Source organism: Chionomys nivalis, chromosome 2 (assembly GCF_950005125.1).
Source record: "Chionomys nivalis chromosome 2, mChiNiv1.1, whole genome shotgun sequence".
NCBI lineage: Eukaryota > Metazoa > Chordata > Mammalia > Rodentia > Cricetidae > Chionomys > Chionomys nivalis.
Genome location: NC_080087.1, coordinates 55,645,442 through 55,670,602, shown reverse-complemented (window position 1 = coordinate 55,670,602; position 25,161 = coordinate 55,645,442). Strand labels below are relative to the sequence as shown.

At 46.4% G+C, this 25,161-nt stretch overlaps 1 protein-coding gene across 2 annotated transcripts; it reads right to left on the bottom strand.

Moving 5' to 3' along the window:
- Positions 1-5,963: 5,963 nt before the first annotated feature.
- Ddo (D-aspartate oxidase) lies at positions 5,964-23,308 on the bottom strand. 2 transcript variants are annotated; one of them, XM_057763226.1, is made up of 5 exons: positions 23,259-23,308; positions 21,384-21,992; positions 20,082-20,190; positions 15,741-15,917; positions 5,964-8,897 (listed from the first exon to the last, which is right to left on the bottom strand). In XM_057763226.1, exons 2-5 carry the CDS (start codon positions 21,553-21,555, stop codon positions 8,330-8,332), a joined length of 1,026 nt encoding a protein of 341 aa, XP_057619209.1. In that variant the 5' UTR covers positions 21,556-21,992; positions 23,259-23,308; the 3' UTR covers positions 5,964-8,329. The 2 variants fall into 2 exon arrangements, with proteins under 2 accessions (XP_057619209.1, XP_057619210.1); XM_057763227.1 differs by lacking the exon at positions 23,259-23,308 and having other exon boundaries at positions 21,384-22,099.
- Positions 23,309-25,161: the final 1,853 nt, after the last annotated feature.

The window sequence follows — 25,161 nt, the reverse complement described above, 5'->3', positions numbered from 1 at the left end:
TAATTTTTATTTAACACCATAAAAAAGCATCCATATTGCCGGCTGGAGGTGGTGCATTTCTTTAATCCCAGCACCCGGAGGGAGAGACAGGTGGATCTCTGCATTGGAGACCAACCTGGTCTACAGAGTGAGTTCCAGGACAGCCAGGGCTACACAGAGAATTGCTGACTCAAAAAACAAAAGCAAAAAAAAAAAAAAATAAAAAATAACAAAAACACCCATTTTACTGAAATTACTACAGAAAAAAGGTCTTATATTTTGTGTGGGTGTGTGGTATGCAAGTTCATGTCCACATACTTCTAGTGTTCAATGTCTTTCTAGATGGTGCTTAACATTATATTTTGAGGCAGGTCTCTTGCTGAACTCAGAGCTCATCAATTCTGTCTAGTCTATCCAGTCAACTTGCTCCAAGGACGCCATGTCTGTGCCCCTGGAGCACAAGCAGCCATCATGCCTGCCCGCTGTGATGTGGGCTCTGGGAACTGGAACTCTTGTCATTTGCAGGACAAGCGTCTTCCTCACTGAATCTTTCCCCCAGGCCCCATGAAAAGCAACCTCTTTTTTGTAAGATGTATTTTGTTTTTAATCCTGTGTATGTGTGCATGTGTATGTGCGCATGCACATGTGACTGCAAGTGCCCATGAGAACCAGAACTGAGTGTCAGATCCTCTGAAACTGGGGTTGCAGGTAGTTGTGAGCCACCTGGGTGTTAGGATCCACACTCTGGATCTCTGTAAAAGCAGTGTATGTTCCTAACCCCTGAGCTATAACTTCCAGCCCAGACACCTCTTCTCTTCTTAGGGAATCTGAAATTGTTTTTCTCTGTCTCTGTCTCCCTCCTTCTTCTCTCTCCTCACCCCTCCTTGCCTCTTTGTTTTCCGAGATGTAAAGTTTCTGAGGAATGTAGAATTAACTCTGTCCATTCAGACTTCACACAGGGTCAGGATCTATAGCCATTCTCAATGCCTGTTCAGACCTTCTGTGGCCCTCGTCAAACTTCCGTCTCTGCTCATCTCTCTTGCCTGCTCTCCTCCACATAAATCCCAAGTAACCTGGTTATCAGCTATAACCAACATGTTCCCAGAATGTGCAATCTCCAGGATATCATTACAGAACCCTGTAGTACATTTTTTTCAAGACAGGTTTCTCTGTGTTACTCTGTCTGTACTGGAACTTGCTCTGCAGATCAGGCTGACCTTGAACTCACAGAGATTCACCTGCCTCTGCCTCCTGAGTGCTGGGACTAAACGTGTGTGCCACCACCCATGGCACAAATTATTATATTATTATTGTTATTATTATTATTTTATGTATATGGATGTTTTGTCTGTATTATGTCTGGGTATCATGTGAGTGCCTGATGCCCATGAAGGCCAGAAAAGGGTATCAAATTCCCTGTAACTGGAGCAGCAGAGCAGTGAGCACCCCATGGGTGCTGGGAGTCTGACTCCAGACCACAGGAAGAGCAGTCAATTCTCTTTAACAGCTCAGCCATCTTTCCGAAAGCCTCCACTTAGTACAAATTCTTAATCTAGCTGATGAAACTCGATTTATAGTTTGATACGTTAAGCAGAACTGAGAGTTTGACCTTTCCATTGCGAGCAAGTTGCCACATTCCCTTAAATCTCAGTGGAACCCGTGGGCTAAATCCTGTGCAAACGTACAGAGGCAAAAATGTTATGTGAGTCTTCTGGGGCCTCCGCGAGGGAAGAATAACGATGTGACACCTGCAGCTTCGTTCTCACTAGCGCAGGGCCGTTTCCAAGACGCCTTTGTCGCTGATGATCACAGAGACCCCACGCCAGCCCTGAACTGCTTCTTTAATGCTCGTTGACCCAAACACTTGGAGGCTTTCTCTTCCTTGCAGCTGAACTCGTGTCTGATGTTCTTGTCCTCACAAAGGGATCCAGGGCTTAGGTGAAATGAGATGGGTCCCTGAAGGTTTCCAGAAAGGGGCCTGGCAGAACCGGCAGCATGCTCGCAGAATGTACGCGACATCTAGATGAGCTGGGTCTGAATGAAGGGAAATACTAAAGCCATGGAAAAACTGGGAGTGGGCAGACACCATACAATGTGTGCAGAGATAAGTTTAATTCAAGGGCCAGTGCTGTGAGAGGCAGCTGCAGGCCAGGTCAGGTGCCCTGAGCTGATGGAAGTCAATTGCTCTGCTAACAATTGAGAAAGCCCTGGTTGTATTTTTAAGGGATCTGGTTAACATGCTCCTTTCGGCTGCTTAGGGCTGTGATTTATAGACAGCAAAGTCACTTAGGATAATAAAACCCCCAGGCCTGGTGGCAAGCTGCTGAGATTTTTCAAGAAGAAAGGCACCATTTAAACATCTCAATCAGCTTTTCTCCAGTGAGTGATATCCGGAGGAAACAGACTTCAAATGTGTCTCCATCCTTCACACGTTCAAGAAGAAAGATGAGAGAAATTGCGGGAAAAAAAATACTAGCAGGGCTGCTCATTTCAAATATCTGGCATTGGGGGAGTCATGCAGCAGGTTTGTAAGAACTACAACTCCCAGCAGGCAGGGGTCCACCATTCTCTTTTTCCTTATAGAAGAGTCTTGTAGCTGGTTTCTAGGACCCACAACACCCCACAGACAGGGGCCCATCCCTGACTTCTTCCTCATTTCTAGAAACTCTTAATTGGCTGAGAAATTAAATAACACCCTGTTTCAAAGAAGAAAAGGAAAGGCTGTGTGTGGTGGTGCACTCGGGAGGCAGAGGCAGGTGGATCTCTGTGAGTTCGAGGCCAACCTGGTCAACATGGTGACTTCCAGGACAGCCAGAGCTACACAGTGAGATCCTGTCTCAAAAAAATCAAAATTAGAAAGAGGAAAAAGAAGAGAGTAGGGGAAGGGAGGAGGAGGAGAGGAAAAGTCAGGAGAAAAAGAAGAGAGAAGGAAGGGGGAGAGAAGAAGGAAGAAAGAGAGAGAGGGAGGGAGGGAAGGAGGAGGGAGACTGGAGAAGAGGAAAAAAAAGAAGGAAAGAGAAACGGGGAAAAGGAGCGAGAGAGCGCCCATCTGAATGGAGGTGTCTATCCTGTAATAGGCGTATATGCTGTTTTAAAAATAGCTTTATACATTGCACCCAACTGGGTTATGGCCTTTCTGTTCAACATCTTTTCTTTCCCAGTGAATAAAATCTTAAACTCTGAACACAACCTTTGTCTGTAGAAGCACCACGCTGACAATGACCGTTCCCCTGGGTCAGAGCGCAGCAGGCATGCACTCGGCCACAAAGGCTCCACACTTAAAAGCAAGGATTTAAGACAGAAACCAGTTGCCCCCTACGTCTACAAAGCACCAAAGACCATGATGATGTCCTGAAATTGGGAACAAGGAAATAAAACAGGTGGCTCATTTTCAGGTCGTAGCACTTCCCAATCAAAAGCACTCCGCTTACGCAAATGAGAAATCTTCACAGAAGCAAAGACCGGATGTGATGGTTTATTTCATGTTCCAGCTTGCCTGGCCTAAGGGGTGCCCAAAATGCTCGTTACATGTTATCTGTGGACATGGATGTGGGCGTGGGACTATCTCCAGAAGAGATGAGCACCAGGAACGCCCTGCTCCTCTCATGGCTCTGCTGGAGGTTCTGGGTGTTGAACCAGGTTCTCAGGTCTACACAGCAAGAGCTTTTTGCACACACTGAGCCATCCTTCTGGCCAGAGATGAGGAACTGACTCAGAAGGCTGACTTCAGACTGAGGTCATCGCCCTTACGAATGTGGCATGAGCCACCCAGTGCAGGCCGGGATGGCGGGAAGGTGCCGAAGGATGAGTCTGTTCTCCGCCTGAACTGGGCTGTTCATCTTCTCCGGCTCCCAGACACCAGTGCTCCTGACTTCTGACTCTGCACGGTCTGACGGCAGTTGTGCCGGTTCTCGGTCTTCAGGCTCGGACTGAGGCTGTATCGCGAGCTTTCCTAGACCTCCATCTTGTAGACATCTGCCCAGCCGCCTCCGCGGTCACGTGATCTGACCTGCCTCCTTGCGATAGAGCTCTGCTGACTAATAGCCCAGCCAAAAGAAAACTGACGGCTGCCGGCCGCTTCTTTAGTGCCTGTGTGGGAGTCAGCCTGAATTTCTTGCATTTGGCAGGTACTCAAAGGCAGGCAGAGGAGTTAGAAATCGTTAGAGCATAAAAAAACAGGGGGAGTGGCGGGGGAGGAAGGATTCAGTGATGCCCTGGTTGGAGACCTTCTGCATGGGAAACAGCAAGCAGGTTGACAAAGGCAAGACACCCACTGTCACTGGGTAGGGGTGCATATTTCGATTTCTCTGGTTGATTCAAAGTTAGAAGGAGAGACAAAATTAGGGAAGATACTGGTTATTAACTCTGTCCCAAGCATCTTGTGTCTGTCACCTCTTACAGAAGGGATCGTTCTGGTCTCTGGGTTGGCACTAGAGACAGGCTTCGGGTCCCATGCCCCGCAAGTCTGACACACAGCAGACTGACTTGCTGCGCTGTGCCTTGTGGGTAAGTGGATGGTTTCCTGGATTAAAGGCTGCAGGTCCGCGGTTCCGAGAGCTCCGACGTCTTACGCGCTCAGGCTGTCGTCCACGTGCATAGCCTATCTCCCGGCTTTCAAACAGGCATCTGTCTCCCAGCAGCTAACCTCTAGGCAGCAAGGACATTCCCAGCTTATCTGAAGAGCCATTTTGGGAGATAGTTAATTCTCATAGGCCACCTTGTCCAGCGTGTCTGATTTGTACCTCTTAAACCAGCACACTCTCCCCGCTCTGCACCACGGCAGCAAGGGAGAAAGGTGAGGCAATGGTTACAGCAGCGGAGAGCTCTAAGAGAAAAGGAAAAGATGGCACTGTGGTTCTTGGTCAAGGCTTAGAGCCCCGTGGACAGCTCTGAACACACATGGCTGCTGCACCACCTCCCCACGCCCACCCACCCCCCCACTCTTAAAGATTCTGCTGTAACAAAGCAAGGCTGAGCATGTGGCGGGGGGGGGGGGGGGGGTCTTTTCCGCAAGCTTCCAATGTGATTTCAAGATGCAGCCCAGATTGGAAGCTCATGACCAACATGAATAATAACCTTTGAGAGACACCATGGAAGCACCGAGCAATTAGTGACAATGAAAACAGGGCAGGTGGCCAGGAAGCCTCTGGTCTTTCCGGCCTACAATGCTGAGCTTGAGAAATAGAAAATGAAGTGAAGCTATACTAGAATAGCAACTAAGTAGAGGTGTGTGAGACTCGAGAGGCGAAGGGAGAAGGCCGCAGCCTTGACTAAGTGCAAGAAACAATGAGTGCGCTTAAGACCCAAGCCAGATGGGCCCCAGCACCGAGCGGGACGCACTCTGAGGGTCCCACCCACCCAAGAAGCTGTTTACAGCTGACACCTGCTGGCAAAGGAAACATCCATTTTCTCCGACTGAGTGTCACTGGGCTCACCGACCACACTCCAAGGCAGGCCTTGTTGGCCAACACAGAACAAGCTCCTGCGGTTTTCTTGGGGTTTTTGTTTTGATCTGTTTTATTTGAATATTTTTTTTTGTCTTGTTGGGTTTGGGGGGATTTTTTGTTTGTTTTGTTTTTCATTTTTGTGTTTTCATGAGTTTTTTTTTAATTCTTTGAAAGAAAGAGAATAAAAAGTTGTGTGGGTAGGGAAATGAGGGTGACCTTGGGGCAGTTGGGGAAGGTGAAAAACGTAATCAAACATATTGCATGAAAAATATTATAATGGCCCTGTGAAGGGCAAGACACGACCCGTGCTTGCTGCAGCTTTTGCTTTTATTTTTTAACCATTAAAAATGTTATCTTTTCATGTTAAAATACCCATTATCGTGATATATTTCCCATGTGATGCGTGTGTTTTGTGATGTAAGCACATGCATTTCTTGCCTACTTTAAATAAAATTCAGAATCATTGGATTTGAGCAATAGAAATGCTAAAGTCTACACACACAGAAAGACACACACACACAATCCTCACACATGTCACACGGAGTTACCTACTTTTTATTTCTTGTCATTTCTAAATTTCCAGTCTAGTTTATTTGAGTTTGATACAATATCACCCCCTGGTGGAAATTAATAGAAATAACCCTGCTTAGTTTAACAAAATACTGCAGTCTCTGAAGGCTTGGCATAGCGCTCCTTCAAACACATGCAAAATCACGTGCAAACCTCAACAGGAAGATGAACATGAGCTATGCTAGGAATCTTCTCATCTCTGCATTTTAAAATAATTTTTAAAGATTTATTTAATGTATATGTGTGTGCATCTATATGTATGTGTGTGAAAGGATAGGAATGGCCCCCATAGACTCATATATTTGAATGCTTGGTCATCAGGGAGTAGCAGTACCTGGGAGGAGCTGGGAGGGGCTGGGAGGTGTGGCTTTGCTGGACGAAGTGTGAGGTGGGCTATGAGGTTTCAAGGGTCCAAGTCAGGCCCAGTGGCTCTCTCTCTTCCTGCTGTCTATGGGTCCAGATGTAGAACTCTCAGCTCCTTCTCCAGCACCATGTCTGCCTGCATGCCGCCATGTCCCACCATGATGATAATGAACTAAATCTCTGAAACTGTAAGCCATCTCCAGTTGCTGTTATCATGGTGTCTCTTCACACCAACAGAACACTGTAAGGGGCGTGTGTGTGTGTGTGTGTGTGTGCGCGCGCGCACGCACATACAAAAGCCAGAAGAGGGTGTTGAACTCCCTGAAGCTGTAGTTCTAGGAAGTTGTGAGCAATCTTAACTTCTGAGCCATCTCTCAGGCCCTGTCCCTGTATGTATGACTAATCTCACACCTCCCTCAAATACCTTCAAGATAGACTTGATTATTCAGAAACAAAACTTCCTCCAGGGTTGCTTTTCTCAGTGAATAGGTACATCTTCTCCTAGGGTCCTGAGGGTCCACATGCCCAGGCACAGGCTAAAGGCTCCGAACAGACTTAAGTTAGGGAATCACACTAAATTATTCAACTCAGCAATTCTCAAACTTATTTTACTGCAAGACACATTTCTTTCTTCCCCAATACTTTTTAACTTAACACGAAGAAGACTTTGTATCTTATGTCATTTAAAACGACTGTTCCATCTCCATTAGCCAATTAGCTTTCTGCACAGACTACTCAGTCTTCAGCCATGCTCATTCACCCTGCAGTCAGCCGGCTCTCCGTCATTTATGAATGGAATACGCACCCTAGGTGACTTCCATGGTAGATCCCCATTGTCAGCTTTACAAGATGGGGGATTACTTAGATGATTACTAAAACACCCCTTTGGGTGGGGCTGAGGGTAGCTACAAATGACCTAATGAATGACTTAATCTGTTGATGAATTCAAGAACTGAATGAACTATTGGGAGAAAAGAGAAGTATAGGAAGTGGGGGCTGATTGGAAGAGGTATAAAGTGGATTGGGGGTGTACAGGCTGTACCTGGCCCTGATACTTCCTGTTGCCCCTCTAGGCCTGAGCAGAACAGCTCTGTTCTAAAGGGCCCTCCCTTGGCATGGTGGACCAAAACAATGAGCAAATGAACTCTTTAGGTTGTTTCTGTTGGGTGTTTGGTCCCAGAAACAACAAAACACACACAGTGACAGACACCTAGCTGCTCCCAAACTGGTGAGGTTTTCATAGGCAACCCCACCTCCATCTTCTACCATCATTACCAGCCGAGGGGAGGAAGCGGTGGCTGCCTGCGCTGGCAATAACCGTGCTTTGTCTCCAGTTAAAGACAGGCGGTCCGCACTGTGTGACCTTATCTCAAGGGATCGTAAGGCTTGTTTGGTTGGCTCTCTGACCTAAGAGGATCTCACACAACTCTACAACTGACAGGGATCCAAGTGTTTCCTACACATTGTCTCCCAGTACGGGTTTATGGATTAAAGATACAAAAATCCGTATCACTTATATCATTCATATAAATTAGCATTAGATCCTTCCCAAATGTTACCCTAGATAACAAGGTTTTGTTTTTTTTGTTTTGTTTTAGTTTGCTTTAGTTTTTCAAGACAGGGTGTCTCTGTGTAGACTTGGTTGTCCTGAATTCGCTCTGGAAACCAGGTTAGCCTCGAACTCACGAAGATTGGCCTGCTTCTGCGTCCCAAGTGCTGGGATCAAAGGCATATGCTACCATTGCCTAGCTAAACATTTTTTAATAACACATATTTGGACAAAATGGAGTTTTGTGCCATATGTCGTTAGTAGCAAGCTTTCTGAGTCTACTGTGTTGTATGATTTCTAATTGTGAAAACAAAGATCAGAGTCAACTTTCCAGCCAGGGAGACATTATGAGGCCCCATCGTGAACCCTGAACTGCGCTGACCAACATCACCTGCGGTTATTCGCTGACGCCTGGTGTCAGTTACAGCTTTGACACAGGAGCTGGGGTCCTGAGGGTACGGATCCAATCCATCACCAGCCTGGTGGCTTCCAGAGCCGAACCCCAGTGCACTGAGATGCCCCCACTCCCGTGGCCGTAGTTGTGGACCACAAGGAGCCTCTGTCCCCCTCGGACTAGGATCTCCTTCTGCAGACACACACCTGGCCGGCTGGGCCTCAGGCCCACTTTCTCTCTTAGGTTGCTGGCTCTGTGGAGGGAGGGCTCAAGAGCACAGCATCGAGAAAAAATCTCTCTGCTAAGCTCCGCATCTGGGGATAGATTCCAGTCTCCTTTTTGTCTGGTTCCTCCCAGGGTTACATAGGATGTACCAGGGTAGATGTACGTCAGGCCACTCCCGTCTCGGATGAAATTCTTCACCCAGGGGGCCTGTGCATGGAGCACTTGGCCCCTTACAGGGGAAATCATGGAGTCTCCCACAAGCTGTCGGCTTCCCAGGCCTGAGCAGTTGACCACGATGTCAAAGGATGGTTGCAGCTCCCACAAGTCTTCTATTCTCCTGGTGAGTAGCAGACCTCCGCTTTCCTTTAACCTGGGAAAGAGAGACCAGAGTGAGCCTTAGCCATCTCTCACCACTTCCCAGAAATGAAGGACAGGCCCACGGGAACAACAAAATCTTGGGAGCTTCCAGAGCTCCCGGCAACACAGTCTAGCTCCATCCTGGGCCAAGGAAGATTCTTATGGTTGGTCCTAAAGGAAAGCCTATTATGGAAACCTAAAACAAAGAAATCATATGTCTTGCTCTTAAAACATTTCACAGAGTTCCTATATCTAAATGCGAAATAAATGCCAAATTGACTCAGTGTGCTTTAAACTGTCAAGCACTTCTTGTTCCGACTCTGCTGCCTCCGCATCCCGTCAGGCATTGTTCGTCCTTGCATGCGGCTCTGTGTTAGTCAGCTCGCTCTGGTAGATGGCTGCGCTCTCTGTCTCTGTCTTTCTGTCTCTCTCTCTGTCTCTGTCTCTCTCTCTGTCTCTCCCTCTCTCTCTCTCTCACACACACACACACAGAGAGAGAGAGAGAGAGAGAGAGAGAGAATGTTTTCACAAAAGGAACAAAATATACAACTGATGGAATAAACAACAGCTTTTTTTTTTTCACCAAATATTTCACTAATGAGAAGGAATGACTCAGTAAACCTTGTAATCACCATTGAATTGTAGGGTAATATACACAGCACAAAACCTCACTACTTGGGCCATATTTCCGTGTACACTCAGAGGCGTATTGTAAGTGGCAATAGGTAAGCTCGCATTGCGGTACAACCACTGCCACCACCCATCCCAGCAACTATCTTCATCTCCAATGTGGAAATTCTGTAGCCATTAAAAAAATAATAACCCTGGCAATCTCATCATCTTAATCCCTTGTAATCCTATAATCTTTTTCTAGGTTCCTTATAGGTTACAGGGGATTTAATATAAGAGAATCTTGGCAGTTCTGTACAACAGATACAGGTTGGTGATCTAGAAGCAAAACATTGCTAAGGGGAACAAAAATATTGGAAGGCACAATGCCCTTCCTCAAGGGCCAGAAAGAGAACTGGAAGGCAGTGTAGACAGCTGACAGGGTAAAGTTTAATAAACAGATACAGATATGTGCACACTCACACACACACATGTACACACACACGAACACACATGTACACATGCACAAACACACGTGCACACTCGCACACATGTACACACTCTCACACATGTACATATACACGCACACAGACTCACACACATGTACATACACACACGAACACACATTGGCTTCATCTCAGGAGAACTCTGACAAAGAGTGGTAGCCCAGAGACGTCCATCTCCCTGTCTGCTGTCCCTCAAGTACATCCCACAGAGAAAGTGGGGAAGTTAAGACTGACAACAGAAACAGGTGTGGGTGCCTGTGCCCTCCCTACCTCTGAGAGGTTCTGAGCACACCTCCCTTCCGTGCCAGATGAACAAAGGTTTCATGCAAAGGAAAACCCAAGTAAAAGTCAGAAACTTCTGGACGTACATGCATGAAATTGTCAAAGAAAAGAAAGTAGGCACCAAGGAAAGATTTTTGGGAACTAGAGCATCTACCTCCCCACACACACTTTCCCTATAGCCTTGGTAAGCTGGCCAGCTTCTCTCGGCTTCCAGCCTTCCCTTCCTCCATGTCACTGTGAGACTGCCCTCAGCAGCTCACTGTGGAAATGAGAGGGGACAAGGTCTGGACCAGGGCTGACAAACATGTGACATACCACAGCTGCAGCTGCTCAGTCAGAGCTTTCCCAGAAAATTAAGAAGGATGAAGGGTTTGCCACATTCCTATAGAACACAAGCCCGGCCATGTAACCTGTGGGTAGGCCTGCGCACATCTGTGTGTCACTTATATTTAACTATGACCACGGAGACTCCTTAAAGGTTTTATCTAGTCCTTCTTCTGAACACTGTCTTGGGTTTGTTTTTCTTCTACGTGCTAGTCTTTGAACATTATGTTTTGTCCTCGGCCATTCTAACCAGAACTCAGGGTTATTTTTTTTCTAATTCAGGGAAACAAGTGGACCTACCAGTCTCAGGATTCCTGCGAATCCTTCAGTTCACTGAACTTGTTTCCTTAACTAGGGAATAAGTTGTCAGGTCTGTGTGAGAATGCAATAAATGCAAATATTCTTCTTTTCTATTTCAACAGCCCTTACTGGGAGCTGGGATGAAAGCCCAACATGTCACTGGAGATGGGGTAGGTGATGGGTGTACGACTGGGCTTTTGGAAGGCTCGGCCAGACATGCTATACTGGGTCCCTCTTGAACCTCTTTCCCAGGAAGAAACCTGCTGCACATATCCAGACAGGTCAGCCAGTCCTGTTTCAGTGTGAGTGTGTGATGTTGCTCACCCATTACATATCTCCGGCAAATACAGTAAGAGCCTGACACCAGTGTAGAGGAGGAAACTGTGTCCAGAGACAGATATTACCTTAAATGACCAGGTGCCTAGAAGTTGCTTTTACAACCATATGAAGCTGCTATTACAGTAGTTGTGGAGACCAACTAGGGACAGAAAAGGCTCAGTCATTTTCCTCTGGAGAGTCTGGCAATGGAGCGAGACCCCAGTTTGCAAAAAGAGCACACCACAGCCCCATAATCCATGCGGAAAGGGAGCTCTATTAACTAAGAGTGCCTGGCGGGAAGGAGGGGCTCTGTGGGAAATACTACAGTGAGGACTGGCAGGAGGGAGCAGGGCCCCTTTGGTGAGGGAACAGGACAGGAGGGAGGGCACAGCCCCATGAAGAGGAAAGCTAACTGCATAGACCATGCCCTGGGACCCAATCACATGGGATCAACTCCCTGATACACTTAATGAATAGAAAATGAGGAATGATAGACATTTTAAATCACTTAAAATCCAGGTGGGCTCCAAGCTGCCAATCATTCCTTTGAGACAGGCTATACCTTATTTTGCGAATGTTATCTACATAACCCTCGGCATTGCCGTGCTATAAGGTAAAAACTCGTATTGTATATGTACGTCTACTCTGGAGAGAAGGTAGAAAGACTTGGCGCTACACCTCTGCAGACGATATGCCCTGGAAAATTCTATGTCTTGGTAGAGGATGGAGGCTGGCACTGTGCACATGCCCAGCTGGCATCTTAGGCAGCTGAGCATCATCCTTCAGAGGGTGCAGGCACCAATTCCCAAAGCATGGAGGAGGCTGGAGGCAGGGTAGGGATGCCTGGAGTTGGGGTTCAGATCTAAAGGAGCCCACCTTGGCAGGAGTGAAGATAATCTAGAGACATTTGTGCTTCTCATTTTAGCTATGAAACTAATGAAAAATGGACGCCAAGAAATTGAGATTTCCCCAGGAATCTCATGCTGGGAGAAGAAGGCTGAGACCCTTGCGTCAGATGGTGGAGGGGGTGTCTTCTGGAAAGAGGTTTTACACAGCCCCGACTGGTTAGTCCACCTTGCAGGAAAGACTAGAGCTGGACACAATGAAGAAAAGCAGACCACACCCTGACCGAGCTATTCCGCTATATGTACCTCTGGCCTTCTATTTAAACCCAAGCCTAATTTTAGCACCCTGAAGGTCGATCTGGTTCTGGAGGGTGGACTAGGCCTCTTTGATCTTCTTCACAATGTGGCTAGACTGAACGTCGCTCCTTTTTCTGCTTTTCACTGTCACCAGCGTGTTTAATCAGTTTATCGAGGATGGGGCCAATTATGGTTTAGTAGGGCCACCAGTAGCTCTGAGCCTAACAACTCCAGCACTGATGGAGGATATCTCTCTCCATATGTCATCAGCTCTCCTCTCACTCTAGAATTAATAGGGGTGATTCTGACGGGGGGGTGGTCTCCAAAGTCAACCAGATTGAGTTTTTAGACACCATGGGAAAACAGGTTAGAGTGGAGAGGAGAGACACAGTGAGGGGCTTGGAAGAAACATGGAAGATAAAGAGTATCTGACATGAAGAGAGGTAGGAACAGTCAGGACTGGGATCAAGGATGGAACTTCATTAGAGAGTTATATTGGGATTATTATATGTGCATTGCTAACCAGCCTTCCAGCTGAATCCCTGCTCTCAAACCAAAGAATGACACCTTATTACCAGAGTTTTAAAAAAAAAAATCAACCATGTTCAGTCAATTTGTTCAAAAACAAGAAGAAAAAGAAGCCTAGTTTAAATTTCAGTTGGCAAGTCATATGCATACAGATTTACAAGGGAAACCCAGTTTCTTCATAGCAACACTTCCTGTCGCTATGCCCCACTTAAGTTCCCCTAGTTAGAGCTTTAAAATGGATCTTAGGTTTACAAAGCAGCCAAATGCATTCAGTCTAATTCTGTCCTCACAGCATTTCTTGTCTGCTGACTGTGGCCCTCGCTAACTCCCTCACAACGAACTGCCAGCTGTGGCACAGCTCTCTGAGTGTCTACCCCAGCCTGGCACTACTCCATGAATACGTACGAATCTCCAGGCCACACCAGGCATCAGGTGTAAAGCAGCCTCTGGTCCCTTGGAGGAGGGTATATGGATATCGTCCAGGGCTTCTATAGGCATTGGTCCTAAAGGGAAGTAGCCATGCTCCCTTAGTCCATAGAGGAGGTGTTGTGTTGAGGAAGAAAGTCCAGCCAGGAAGATGCCTTAGAGCATCTTAATAAAAAGCCACCCAGGCCGTTACATCCAACACACCCTTCATCTGTCCCCTACGAGCCTTACCGCCACCATCAGGAAACACAGGCAGCATCCTTCTGCCACCTTTGACAGTGTCCCCTCACTCTGTCCTTACCCACCCATGAAAAACCAACAGAGAACACATTCAACCCTGTGCTGGAGCCCGCGGTCTCACACTCCTGACCAGGCACTGGGGAACAGATGTGGGACATGGAGGCAACCCCTATGATGGTGCTTCTCAACCTTCCTAATACTGCAATTCTTTAATACAGTTCCTCATGCTGTGATCACCCCCCAACCATAGAATTATTTCATTGCTACTTCATAACTGTAATTCTGCTACTGTTATGAACTGGAATGTAAATATCTGATATGCAGGATATCTGATATGTGACCCCCCACAAAGGGGGTCGTGACCCACAGGTTAAGAACCACTACCCTAAGGGCTACTTCAGAGGGAGGCTTTGTTCCAGTAGACCCACTGTGCACTGGACAGGAGAAGCAAGAATCTGCCCCACGCAAGAAAAGACCCTTGCAAGCTGGACAGACATAAAACTGTCCCTAGGTGGTGTGCAATGCTGGTGTGTACTTTTATATAACTTCCTAGGATATCACAAGAGTCGGCAGGTGGGAAAACACAAAAAAATACACACAAAACTGGGGGATGCAAGGCCTGCCCAGAAAAAAACAATAGAGGTGCCAATCAGTATGACCAGGGAGATCAGCACTGTGTTCTGTGTGGGCCACCTCGGGGCCATGGGATAAGGCCTGGTGTCCTGGAAAGAAACCAGCTAAATTCCAGGCCTCCAGCACTGGAAGGGACCAGCAGGCTTCCTAGATGTCATCAAATGCAGGGTGGCTCTGGCCTCTTCAGGGTAATTTATTTAGGTAGGCTGCCTGGCAGGAGATGTATTGCCTCTGTGATTTATTTCCTGGGACAGCAAGCAAAAAAAGCAGCCAAGCAGGTGACTTTACTGTCCCAAGGCATAAAATATTACCTGCATGGGTGATTAAACCTCTGGGGGCTTTTTGTGTGCCAGGTTGTTCTGGACACCATGGGCAATGTTTGAAAAGGAGATGAGCTTTTCTGTTCTTGGAAAACATTAACAGTCTAAGTTGTAATAAAATAATATCTCTTTTTTCTGGGTTGACGTACCATCCTAGCAGGTGCTGAGGCTGAAGTCATTGCCACATGGCATGCTGGGAGGAATGTTCCCTGCGGAATGAGGACACAGAAGGCTGAGCACTCACACTGTGGGAAAGAGGCGTAGGAGGCAACGGAACAGGCCCAAGTGTAAGGAACAGCAGGGACTGTGTGGCTACCCATCTGGGTCTGCCCAGCCCACAGAGTGAGCCCTAAATGTCCCATTCCCTCACAGTGACATTGCCCCACTTTGCATTAACCTAAAGGGCTCCTCTTGGGGTGCAACAAGGCCCTGCCCCTGTTCCACAAAGTCTTTCATGGAAGAAAAGGGGTTAGGTAGCCTTCGTCATCCACCATATTGGCCATCTGGCCACACACCAGGCTCATTAAGTAGATTTAAAAAAACAAAACAAAACAAAAAAGAAAACTAAATTTTAAAATGCCTCTGGTGCACAAACATTTCAGATAAGGGTTACTGACCCAGTTCCCAGATTTGGGGATTGATGGATCTTATGTTTCCCAAGCCCCCAACCTCATGCAATGGATGAGCAAACCCTCGAGAGATGTATTGATGGCTCTCAAGTCAAAACACTCTCGCTGTGTACCCTAAAAAGCTAGAAAGAGGAAGTGCTAAAAACCAAGCCAAAATGAAAGGTTTAATAACTGAATTTTAAGGAAGTAATTAGATAAGCCCTCAATTTCAATATTCTTATTCATAACCAAATTAATAATAACCATAGTAATAATGATAACAAAATAATAATAATGAAGCTATTTTACTAAAAAAGAGAAAAAAAACTAAAAAAAAACAATTTATGATAGACATAAGATTTTCTCTTCCAAAGAAGTAAAGTTGTAAATGCATTGTCTCAAAGCCTCCGTTTTCTGAACAAAGAAACTAAGATTTCTCAGTAACTGGTTTTTCTCCGGGGCAATGGGGACAAATGAGGCACGAAGTTACCGTGAGTCCTTGCCACATGTACACTCTCCAGAGGCTTCTATAGAGCCCCAGCCATTTGTGAGCTGCAGGACAGTCCAAGAGAGCCCTTAAGAGCCCCATCAAACAGGAACACAGGGACATTTCAACCAACCTTTTCTCCAGCCATGGGAGGTAGGCAGCGGTCTCACACTTCAGGGTTGTAAAAGCCTGACCGAATTCATATTGAGGGAATCGCTTCAGCTCTGCCTCGGTCATCTTTCGAAATCCCAGAACGACATCAGCCCAGAAAGGCACCTCTTCAGTGGGGACACTCCGAAATACCTGCCACCTGAGGCGCGGGAAGGAAGAGGTGCTTTTTAAATTTTGTGAAACCTTGTATTTTTCGGAAAGTGCATATAAAATTCCCTCATGTATTTTAAAACTTCACTTCCTGAAAACCCAAAGGAAAAGATCAGTTCTTCAATCCCCTTGGGTTCAGGCACCAGCACGGCTGAGTTCAGAGCCTGTTGGCTGACAGAGGCAGGCAGGCATTTGTAAAGCGCTCTCAGGCTGGGGCTTTACTGGGTGATGGAGCTCCCAGCAGGCACGCACCAGGCCAGATTTCCAATCCCCAGCATGGCAAAAAAACAAATAGTATGTCTTTTTAAATCTTCAAGTTAATTTATTTTTCTCTGAAATGTTTTTACCATGATTTCCTTTTTTACATGCTGACTATGTATTTTAGAGGAAAGTTTTTTTGCACAATACTTCATGTATAGAAGTAAGGGAAAATATAAGAAATTCAAAGGTTAGCTGATGTGGGATTCCTTTCTGTGTGCTGTGATATGTTTTATTGCCATTAGTTAATAAAGAAGCTGCTTTTAGCCAGTGGCTTAAAAGAGTAAAGCCAGGTGGGAAATCCGAGAAGAGATGTAGAGTCAGAGAGAAGCCATGTAACTGCCGAAGGAGAAAGATATCTGCAGAGTCTGTCAGAACCCTGCTGGTAGGCCACAACCTCATGGTGCTACACAGATTAATAGAGATGGGTTAATTTAAGATGTAAGAGCTAGCTAGAAATATGCATAACCTAATAGGCCAAGCAGTGTTGTAATTAATACAGTCTCTGTGTGATTATTTCAGGTCTGGGCAGCCAAGAAATGAACAAGCAGCCTCCATCTGCAGTTAGCCTTGTTTTTGAACATGACATTGGTTGGATTTTGTTTGTTTGTTTGTTTGTTTTATTGATTGATTGATTGATTTGGAGATAGTGTCTCGCTATGTAACCTTGGCTATCCTGGAATTCACTATATAATCCAGGCTGGCCTTCAACTCATAGTGATCCTTCTGCCTCAGCCTCCTGAGTGCTGGGATTAAAGGTGTGCATCACCAGACCTGTATAATAGGAAGGAAGCAGGTTGTGACTTCTATGAAGTCAGTAGTCATCAGAAGAACATATTGGGGTGGGAAGACCATAGTACAGTGGGGGTGGATCACTCTATAGTGGTATTGGTGGTCAACAAGAAGCCTGTAACACTGAATGAATCTGATCAAAGTACATTGCATGACATTTTCAAAGAATTAATAAAATAATTTAAAAACTTAGATATTAAAAGGAGAAGAAGCTGGTAAAAGACTGTCAATACCAGCTACACATTCGGACTTTTTAAATACTGGGCTGTTTCCATCAGTGGTTGGCAATCACCTTTACTCTAAAACATCAAGACACAAATCTGAAAGTTAAACATGTGGTTGTGAACATACCAGAGTCTGTGTCTCTAAGCAGAGCAGTTCAGCCAAAGCAAACCCTGAGAAGATAGAAGTACCGCTTGGGCATGGCGAGTCTTCTTCCTTATCATTATGCATACCCTGCCTGGGCTGCGTGCCTGCCACCAGAACTTTACCACCTCCCCTCCCCTCTCATAGTATCCAATTCTAAAACGTTAACCATCCAGCCCCGATATAATAAGAATCCTCCTTAGTCCCTACTTCCCCACACTAATAACTTTTCTTTTTTAGTTTTTGAAACAGGATTTCTCTATGTAGCCCAGGCTGTCCTGGAACTCACTCTGTAGACCAGGCTGGCATAGAACTCACAGAGATCCACCTGCCTCTGCCTCCCAAGTGCTTAAAAGCATTCACCCGGCTTAATTACTAAACCCCATCTAAATCCACTACTCTGTCTCCATTCTACCCATGTGTCCCAGTCTCATCTCTCTTCCCCCAGTTTAGTCTCTAAACTACAGATAAAATGTCTTTGCAATGTAAATATAAAGTTACCTCCACTGTACAAAATACTCCAGGACCTTTTCAATACTATGGATTTACTTGAGTCCTTCAACATACCACAGTCCCTGGGGCCTGTCTCCTCTAAACCCACCCTCTCTCTGTCCCTTCACCTGTGTTAACTTACACTCATCTTGAGGGTTTCCTACACAGCTCCTGAGGAGTTCCTGGAGCAAGTTCCTTCTCCTGACATATGTCTCCATAGCCCTCTGCACTCCAGCCTCTGGTAACGGGTGCCCCATTAGTAACTTGTGAGGTTTATGACATTCCTCACAGGTCACAACCACTCAAGAACAGGACTGTTTCTATCTTTTGTAAAATTTACTTAACACATATTTATTAAGCCATTACTATATGTAAAAGTCTTCATTGTCATATCCCTAAGACCTAGATGACCAGGTACAGAGAGTGCTACCAAAAGTCTTTTTGAAGGAATGAATTGAAAATTAAAGTTATATCAAAGGTACACAAGACATTTATAAAACCTTAATTTTGAAATGAAAGACTATTGGGACATGTCTGTTTCTAAATGTTGATGAATTCCTATTGGTTTTGGAACATGTTCAGCATGACCATAACACGGTGAACACTATGCTTCAATATGGCTCAGCAACTAACCTTGGGGAAAGAGAACTTCCATTAAAAAAAAGTTCACAGCTTGATGATTAAGCAAAACATGCTACTTTAGGTAGGGACTTTGAAAAAGTAAGGATATCACCATCCATCCTCAGGATTATATGGTAAGGGAATGTATCTTAGTTAGGGTTTCTATTGCTGTGAAGAGACACCATGATCATGGCAACTCTTATAAGAGAAGCATTTAATTGGGGCTGACTTACAGTTCAGAGGTTTAGTCCATTGTTGTCATGGTAAAAAGCATGGCAGCATGCAGACAGGCCCTGTACTGGAGAAGGAGCTGAGAGTTCTATATCCAGATCCTCAGGCAGCAGATCACACTAGGCCTGGCTTGAACTTCTGAGACCTCAAAGCCCCACCCACAGTGACACACTTCTTCCCATAAGGCCACACCTACTCTAACAAGGCCACACCTCCTAATAGTGCCACTCTCAATGGGCCTCTGGGGGGCCATTTTTATTCAAACCAACACAGAAGGCAAAAAGAAAAAGAGCAGAAATCCTTCTGATAGAAGTATGCACTTAGAAAAGGTGTCATGGAGCCTAGAACTTTTCGTTCCTGTCTTTTGGAAAATGTTCTTATTTATTATATGTATATGCATGTGTGCCTGCATGCCTTTATGTATACTACACGTGGACAAGAGTCCACAGAGGCCAGAGGGGCGATCTCCTGGGACTAGAGTTCCAGCAAGTGGGTTCTGGGAGCTGAACCAGGTCTTCTGTAAGAACAGAAAGTGTGCTAACCACTGAGTCATCTCTTCAACTCCAAGACAGGTACTTTTAAAATAGTCTTGGTGGCAGAAAGATAGAATAACACCTGGAAACATCGTCAAAGGTAAGCACACATCTGCTCTTTAGAAGGTCGTGTTTAGCACATGGGATAGTGCAGACAACAAACATCTTGTCATTTGATGACGTAGAAACCTACATTAAAGATGCTAAAATATTTAGTCATCTCTGCCTAGGAGGATATAGGGTGGAATTATCATGTTTTAAGTGCTATTTGTGTTCTCAAACCTCTCTTAAGGATGCATTTCCTCTCAATCAGATATTAACAATCAAACATTACAGGAGCTCTATTTTCCAAACGGCACTTCGAGAGATGGCCGTAGGACTGGAAATGGTGCATTTTCAGAGCACTTGCCTGGCATGCACAAGGCCCTGGGTTCAATTCCAACACTAGCCCTCCGCCTACAAAACTTACTTTTGGGGGCCATCTCATTTTCTAATGATTCTCAAATAAATCAGACAGCCCTCTGCCTAAGGTCTCCGGGCCCATTCCGTGTCACACAGCTTTGCTTTCCGTCTGCTCCACCCTCCTCCACACACCCAAACTCAGGTTTATTCACTATTCGAGATCTTTGCTTATTTGCATATTTTCAAGCCATTTCACATTCCTTGAAGAAAATATTTGGGATAAGAAATTGCAATTGTTATTTATTGTTTTAAAACGCCAACTAATTCTGTTAAGTAATGTTTCTCAAGTTTTCTGAAGGCGTTTCTAAGTCCTCCCTCTTACAAATATGCCTGCCCTGCTGACCTCTGGTATCTGTCTGTGTTGTTCTAATTCTAAGACTCCGGATTCCTTTTCTTACCCAGACACCAGATGAACGCCTGCATCCGCGGCTTCTGCAGACTTGGCAATTGTGGACAGGTGCTGGAAGGTCTCTGTAAACCACTGCTTCTGCATGGGCACAGGCGTGTCTGCGGAGTCATGGAGAGAAGCAATAGGCAGCAGAGAAGACGTGATTGTGATACTAACGCACTCAGGAAGGAGCGTTCAGACGGGATACACAGAGTTTCCGACGCTGATGTCTATCTGACCCACTCTTGTAATGATTTACTGATGGAGAGAAACAGACTAGGCAGGGCAGCCTGACACCGCAGCCAGAAGCATACAAGGAATATTCTCAAGATGCCAATCAGAGCAGGAATCAGTGTATAGTCGACTAGGAAATCCCACCAAGGACATTGTTGGGACAACAGGAAGAACTGAGAGACTCTTTACAAGTGGACTGGAAAAATGGAGGGTGAGCAGCAGGGCCCCAAGTCAATAAATACATATTAGTAGCAAGACTTTTAAATAAACCACTGGTTATAAAACCAATAAATAACCCTTTAATATTGAATAAATAAATATTCCATTGTCATCAATGAAAAGTGTGCCTGTATAACACTCTCTTCCAAAATTGCAGACAGGCTGCTTATTTAGAGATAAAGATGAAGTAATAATTGCACTACAGAATTCTGTTAGACCTCAATGGAATGCCCTACAATGACCTATATCAGTGGGAAGAGCTGATTTAATACACACTCCCATGTTCCTTCCCCTGCACCCTGAAAACAGAATAATGGCTAAGAACCATATGCTACAGAAATCATCCCCAAATAACAGACAATTCCAGTTCAACTGTGGATTGAGCAAGCATGGTGACCTAATGCATATTCATGTGCCGGTCAAACAAAACTATGGCAGCCGGAGCGGCAGGAATAATTGCAAATGCAGGTGGGTGATGGCTCTATGCAAGGCACTGCTTGGAACTCATCTGATCCTCACAAGAGCCTACCGGATAAGCGCAGAACAGTATTTATTACTAATGCTGCTGCGAATCACGTTTCATGCAGAAATATGGGGAACAGAGCAAAGCCTTCCACTAGCAACAGCAGAAAGATGAAGGCGCTGGCCCAGGACACCAAGGCACTCAGCCACAGAGAAAGCAGAGGACCCTGTGATTTGGGTGACAAAGCCCTCCCTCCTTTAAAGATGCCCGCGGTACACCAGGCAGCCTTCAGGCTCACTCACTCGGGCCTGGTATAAGCAAGGGGACTCTGAGCGAGGATCACAAGAAAAGCACCTCATGTAAAATTAGCATCTTGCAAATAGATCCCTTTCTCACCTGGATACGTGTGAGGAATAAGTATTCCAGCTGCTACATTGCTGGTGGTATCGGGAGAGAACTTGTCTGAGATGACAGTAATGGAACATCCAGGGACCACCTGGGATATGCACACGGCAGTTGACAGTCCTATCACACCAGCGCCGATGACTGCGATGCGCACGGTCTCCATGGCCTTAGAGGAGCGAAATGCAAACTGTCCACCTTGTTTAGGGAATCACTCTGCCCAGATAAAGCCCGAAGCGACAATTCTTCCCTTACATCAGGCAGCCCTCTCGGAGTAAGACTTCCTTCCTGTGCTCCCGTGGGTGAAGCCCTGCAAATCTTTAAACTCTTACTCCATGAAATAACAGTGTGAGCCACGAGGTCTCTACAGGCGTTAGTGACCAAGACAAAACCAGCCTAGCTCTGCCGCCACGCTCACCACCACACAGCCTTTGGACGCAGATTTCTAGTCACTGTGCGCTTGCGTCAACTTTTCCGCCACGGGCACATCCTAGGGAGTGCTGGTGAGGTAATCAAGGCCTGGAAAGGTACTGAGCTGTGACCTCTGCTCTTAAGACCCGTTGGGGAGCAGACGCAGAGACCAGCGGGAGCATTTGTGCACATCTGTTTGGAAGGATAGCATCACCAAGAGCTCCATTGACCGAAACCATCACCGTTTTCCCTTCTTCACAGCTCTGGAAATCAACTCCCTCTTCCCTGCCTCCTGACCCCCATCACTGTCTCTTCCTACTCTTAGAACTCTGAGCCTGAACTACCCGACCTGGAAAACACATTTTCAAAATAAGGGAAGCTGGGATTCTGCCTGGACTGTGCCCTGGATGGTTCTATAACATGAAGGAATGGCCCATGGTCTTCCAGCTTCCATGCCCTCATGAAGACGAGACCAAATGCATTCCTATTAGCTCCTACAGTGGTAAATGAGAGGCCATGGAGGCTCTCTCCCAAATAGGCCTCTTGTGGGAGGGCATGGGGAAAACATAGGTTCCAGGTGCCTGTGGTGGGGGACCGAAGGCTGACATCTGTGTGGGAGGTGAAGAGGCAGCAAAGGTTCAGTACCCTCCCCTGGCAGCCCCTACCTGCCTTCACTACTTTGTCTTGTATATCTGCTCCCTGCCCAGCTCCCTCTGTCGGGCTCAATCCAAATTAAGGAGAGAGAAAGAGAGAGAGAGAGAAACAATTATTCCAGTTAGTCACTGCCACTTTGGGGGGCAAAGTTTTAATATCCAAACAGCTGCTTGGGCTGTCAGCATAAAAATCTGCCCTTGGTACAACCCCTTCTTGCAAAGAGCAGCAGCCAGGGCATTAGGTCAGGTGGAAACAAACATGGCAGAGGCCATGAAGTCTGGCTCTGGGGGTTGTCTCTTCCTCCCTCGATCCACAGGACTCCCACTGTGAGCCTCTGAAACCTTCCAGGGAGCTTTGCGTGTGCTGTTTCTATTACTGAGCTGTGTCTGTGTTTCTGGGCAGGCAAACTGAGACGCTAGACCACCAGAGCTGAGGGGAAAACGAGAAGTGGTCCAGGCCAGGAGAGTCTGGTGGAGAAGGCTGGAGACCCGAGGAGGGAAGTCCTGGAGCCCAGGGGGGTAATAGAAGACAGACAGCCATGTCCTCACTAGCCCCGCTATTCCACAGTGCCTTTGCCTGCCCAGCAGCTTTCTCCACAGCTCTGGTAAGGGCACAAGGGCAAAAGCCATTTGTGACTAAGAATAAACCAGCTGCCAGGTAGGGGAAGTAGAGCCAGAAAGAGAGGAAGGATCCTGGTATGGTAGGACTTGTCAATCTCTGGCTCCAATCCCACCGAGTCATACCCCCCAAACTCCCAGAGTGCAGACAAAACGACCCCTGAGCCAAAAGTGGGGATTCAAATACCTCTGAGAAGGCTACCTTGTATCTCCCGGAGGCCCTGGCACCAACACTTGTTTTCCAGTGACCAGTTAGCCTGGTTTCCTAAGAGACAGAGAAAACAAAACTCCTTCCCATTGGGGAAATGATTAAGCACACTCTCCCTATGCTCGCCCTCCATTGGCTCATTCCGCTGCGGCAGCCTCTGGCCAGGAGAGAGGAGCATGCAAGCTCTGTGAAGCCACATCCCTGCCAAGCCTGCTAAGGAAGGTTCATCCCCCATGGCCTGTCTCTGTCTGCCTTCCAGGCACTTCAGCTTGCCACTGCGCTGGAGCTTCTCCAGCTCATCTGTTTGTATGGTAAATAACAGCGGCCTGTCTGCCTTCCAAAAAGTTCTGGCTAGAACCAAACTCCTGTTTCCCCGATGCGCTGTCCAGAGCTGTCTGCCATCTGCCGTTAGGTACCTGGCTCTGGTGGGCAGCTGCAGATGGGGGGCGATCAGGGCATGAGGCGGGGAAATGCTGCTGATAGCTGCGATGCCAGCCTGATGGCAGCTGAAACACTTAGAAAATAAGTTAGGGGGAACCAAGTATTTATAGAAGGGAAGCAGTACTTGCTGATCATCACATCAAAGTCGTTTGTTTCTAGAGAGGCAGTCTGATGTATCATGGTAGTGATAATATATTCTAAAGATTTATTTTATATTTAAATTGCTGTGGCCAGTCTGGGTAGTAGACTCCAGGCTCATGCTCTCAACCAGAGCAGGGTCCTTACTCTCTTCTCTTGAGCCAGTCAGCTGACTTCTGAGTCTGTTTCCCCACCTGAAAATGACAGAAAAGGAGCTTCCCTTTGCAAGTTGCTATGCTCCTCTGGTGGGCTCCTCTAGGTGAGACTCTAAATACGGCAGTTCAGGTGTCAGAGAGGAAAAAACTGTGTGTTCCCTTTCCGTACCCATAGACCCCGTCATTCACTATGGAACACTTCTGCTTTTTCTTACACACACACACACACACACACACACACACACACCCCTGACAACCGATACAACAGATTCTCCATCAGGTGCCTCATCCAGTTCATCAGGATTCTCATCTAGTTCAGTTTCGTTCTGGCACCTTCGACCTGGAGATGTCTACCTATCAGATGCCACGGGTTGAGGGCTCAGTCCTTAAAGACTTGCCCCTTGACAAACTTCAGATGCCAATCTCAAACCTCAGGCGGTGCCCTGTGCTTCACCACAAATCTAGGGTCTTGCAGTGCCCACACCAGGGCTAACTGATTTGCTGTAGCACCTCACAGGACTCAGGAGTGCTCTGGTACAGAGGTTGCAGGGGAGGAGCAAGAAGGAAGCCCTTCAGATCTTATGTAGACTTACTTCCGTAGATGGGGCTGGCTACCTCTTTGGTCATTGAGAATCAATTCTCTCTTCCCTGGAGAGTGATGGAGGATGTTGAGCGCCTCTGCCTTTTGATCATGCCTTGGTCTTTTCCATGACCAGGCTCTTTGATGAAGGAGGCCCTCATTCACAAGTCAGTACATGCCTATGCAAAAGACGTTCCTATCACTCCAGGTTCTAAGGGGTTTTAGGAGTTATCAGGAACTGAGAATAAAAACCATATGTAGACTGTATGGTATCCCATGCGATAGCCATATTTTATCAACCACAATGATAGAATCAGGAAATGCTTGTTGTTTAGTTCCTCAGTTGAGGGACATTGCAAAGACTTTAAGCGAGATTTAAGGAATTGATATGCTGTTTGTCCCTCTAATATCAGGTAGAATAAGACAGGCCTCTAATAAACAGCACAAACATGGATGCTGTGCAGGCTCAGGAAAGGGGAAGAAATGTAGGAAGACCCCAAGGACCACCAAGACCAGATGAACAAAGAAAAGGAAAGATATATATTGGGTGGTGGATGGTGTGGCCAGG

Excerpts from the sequence above, each read along its gene's own strand:
- Ddo (XM_057763226.1), bottom strand. The coding sequence starts at position 21,555 with ATGGAGACCGTGCGCATCGCAGTCATCGGCGCTGGTGTGATAGGACTG. Across the intron at positions 15,918-20,081 it reads GGCGTTCATCTGGTGTCTGG|GTGGCAGGTATTTCGGAGTG; the intron begins GTAAGAAAAGGA and ends CCCGCGCCTCAG. Across the intron at positions 8,898-15,740 it reads CTCCCATGGCTGGAGAAAAG|GTTAAAGGAAAGCGGAGGTC; the intron begins GTTGGTTGAAAT and ends TCTCTTTCCCAG.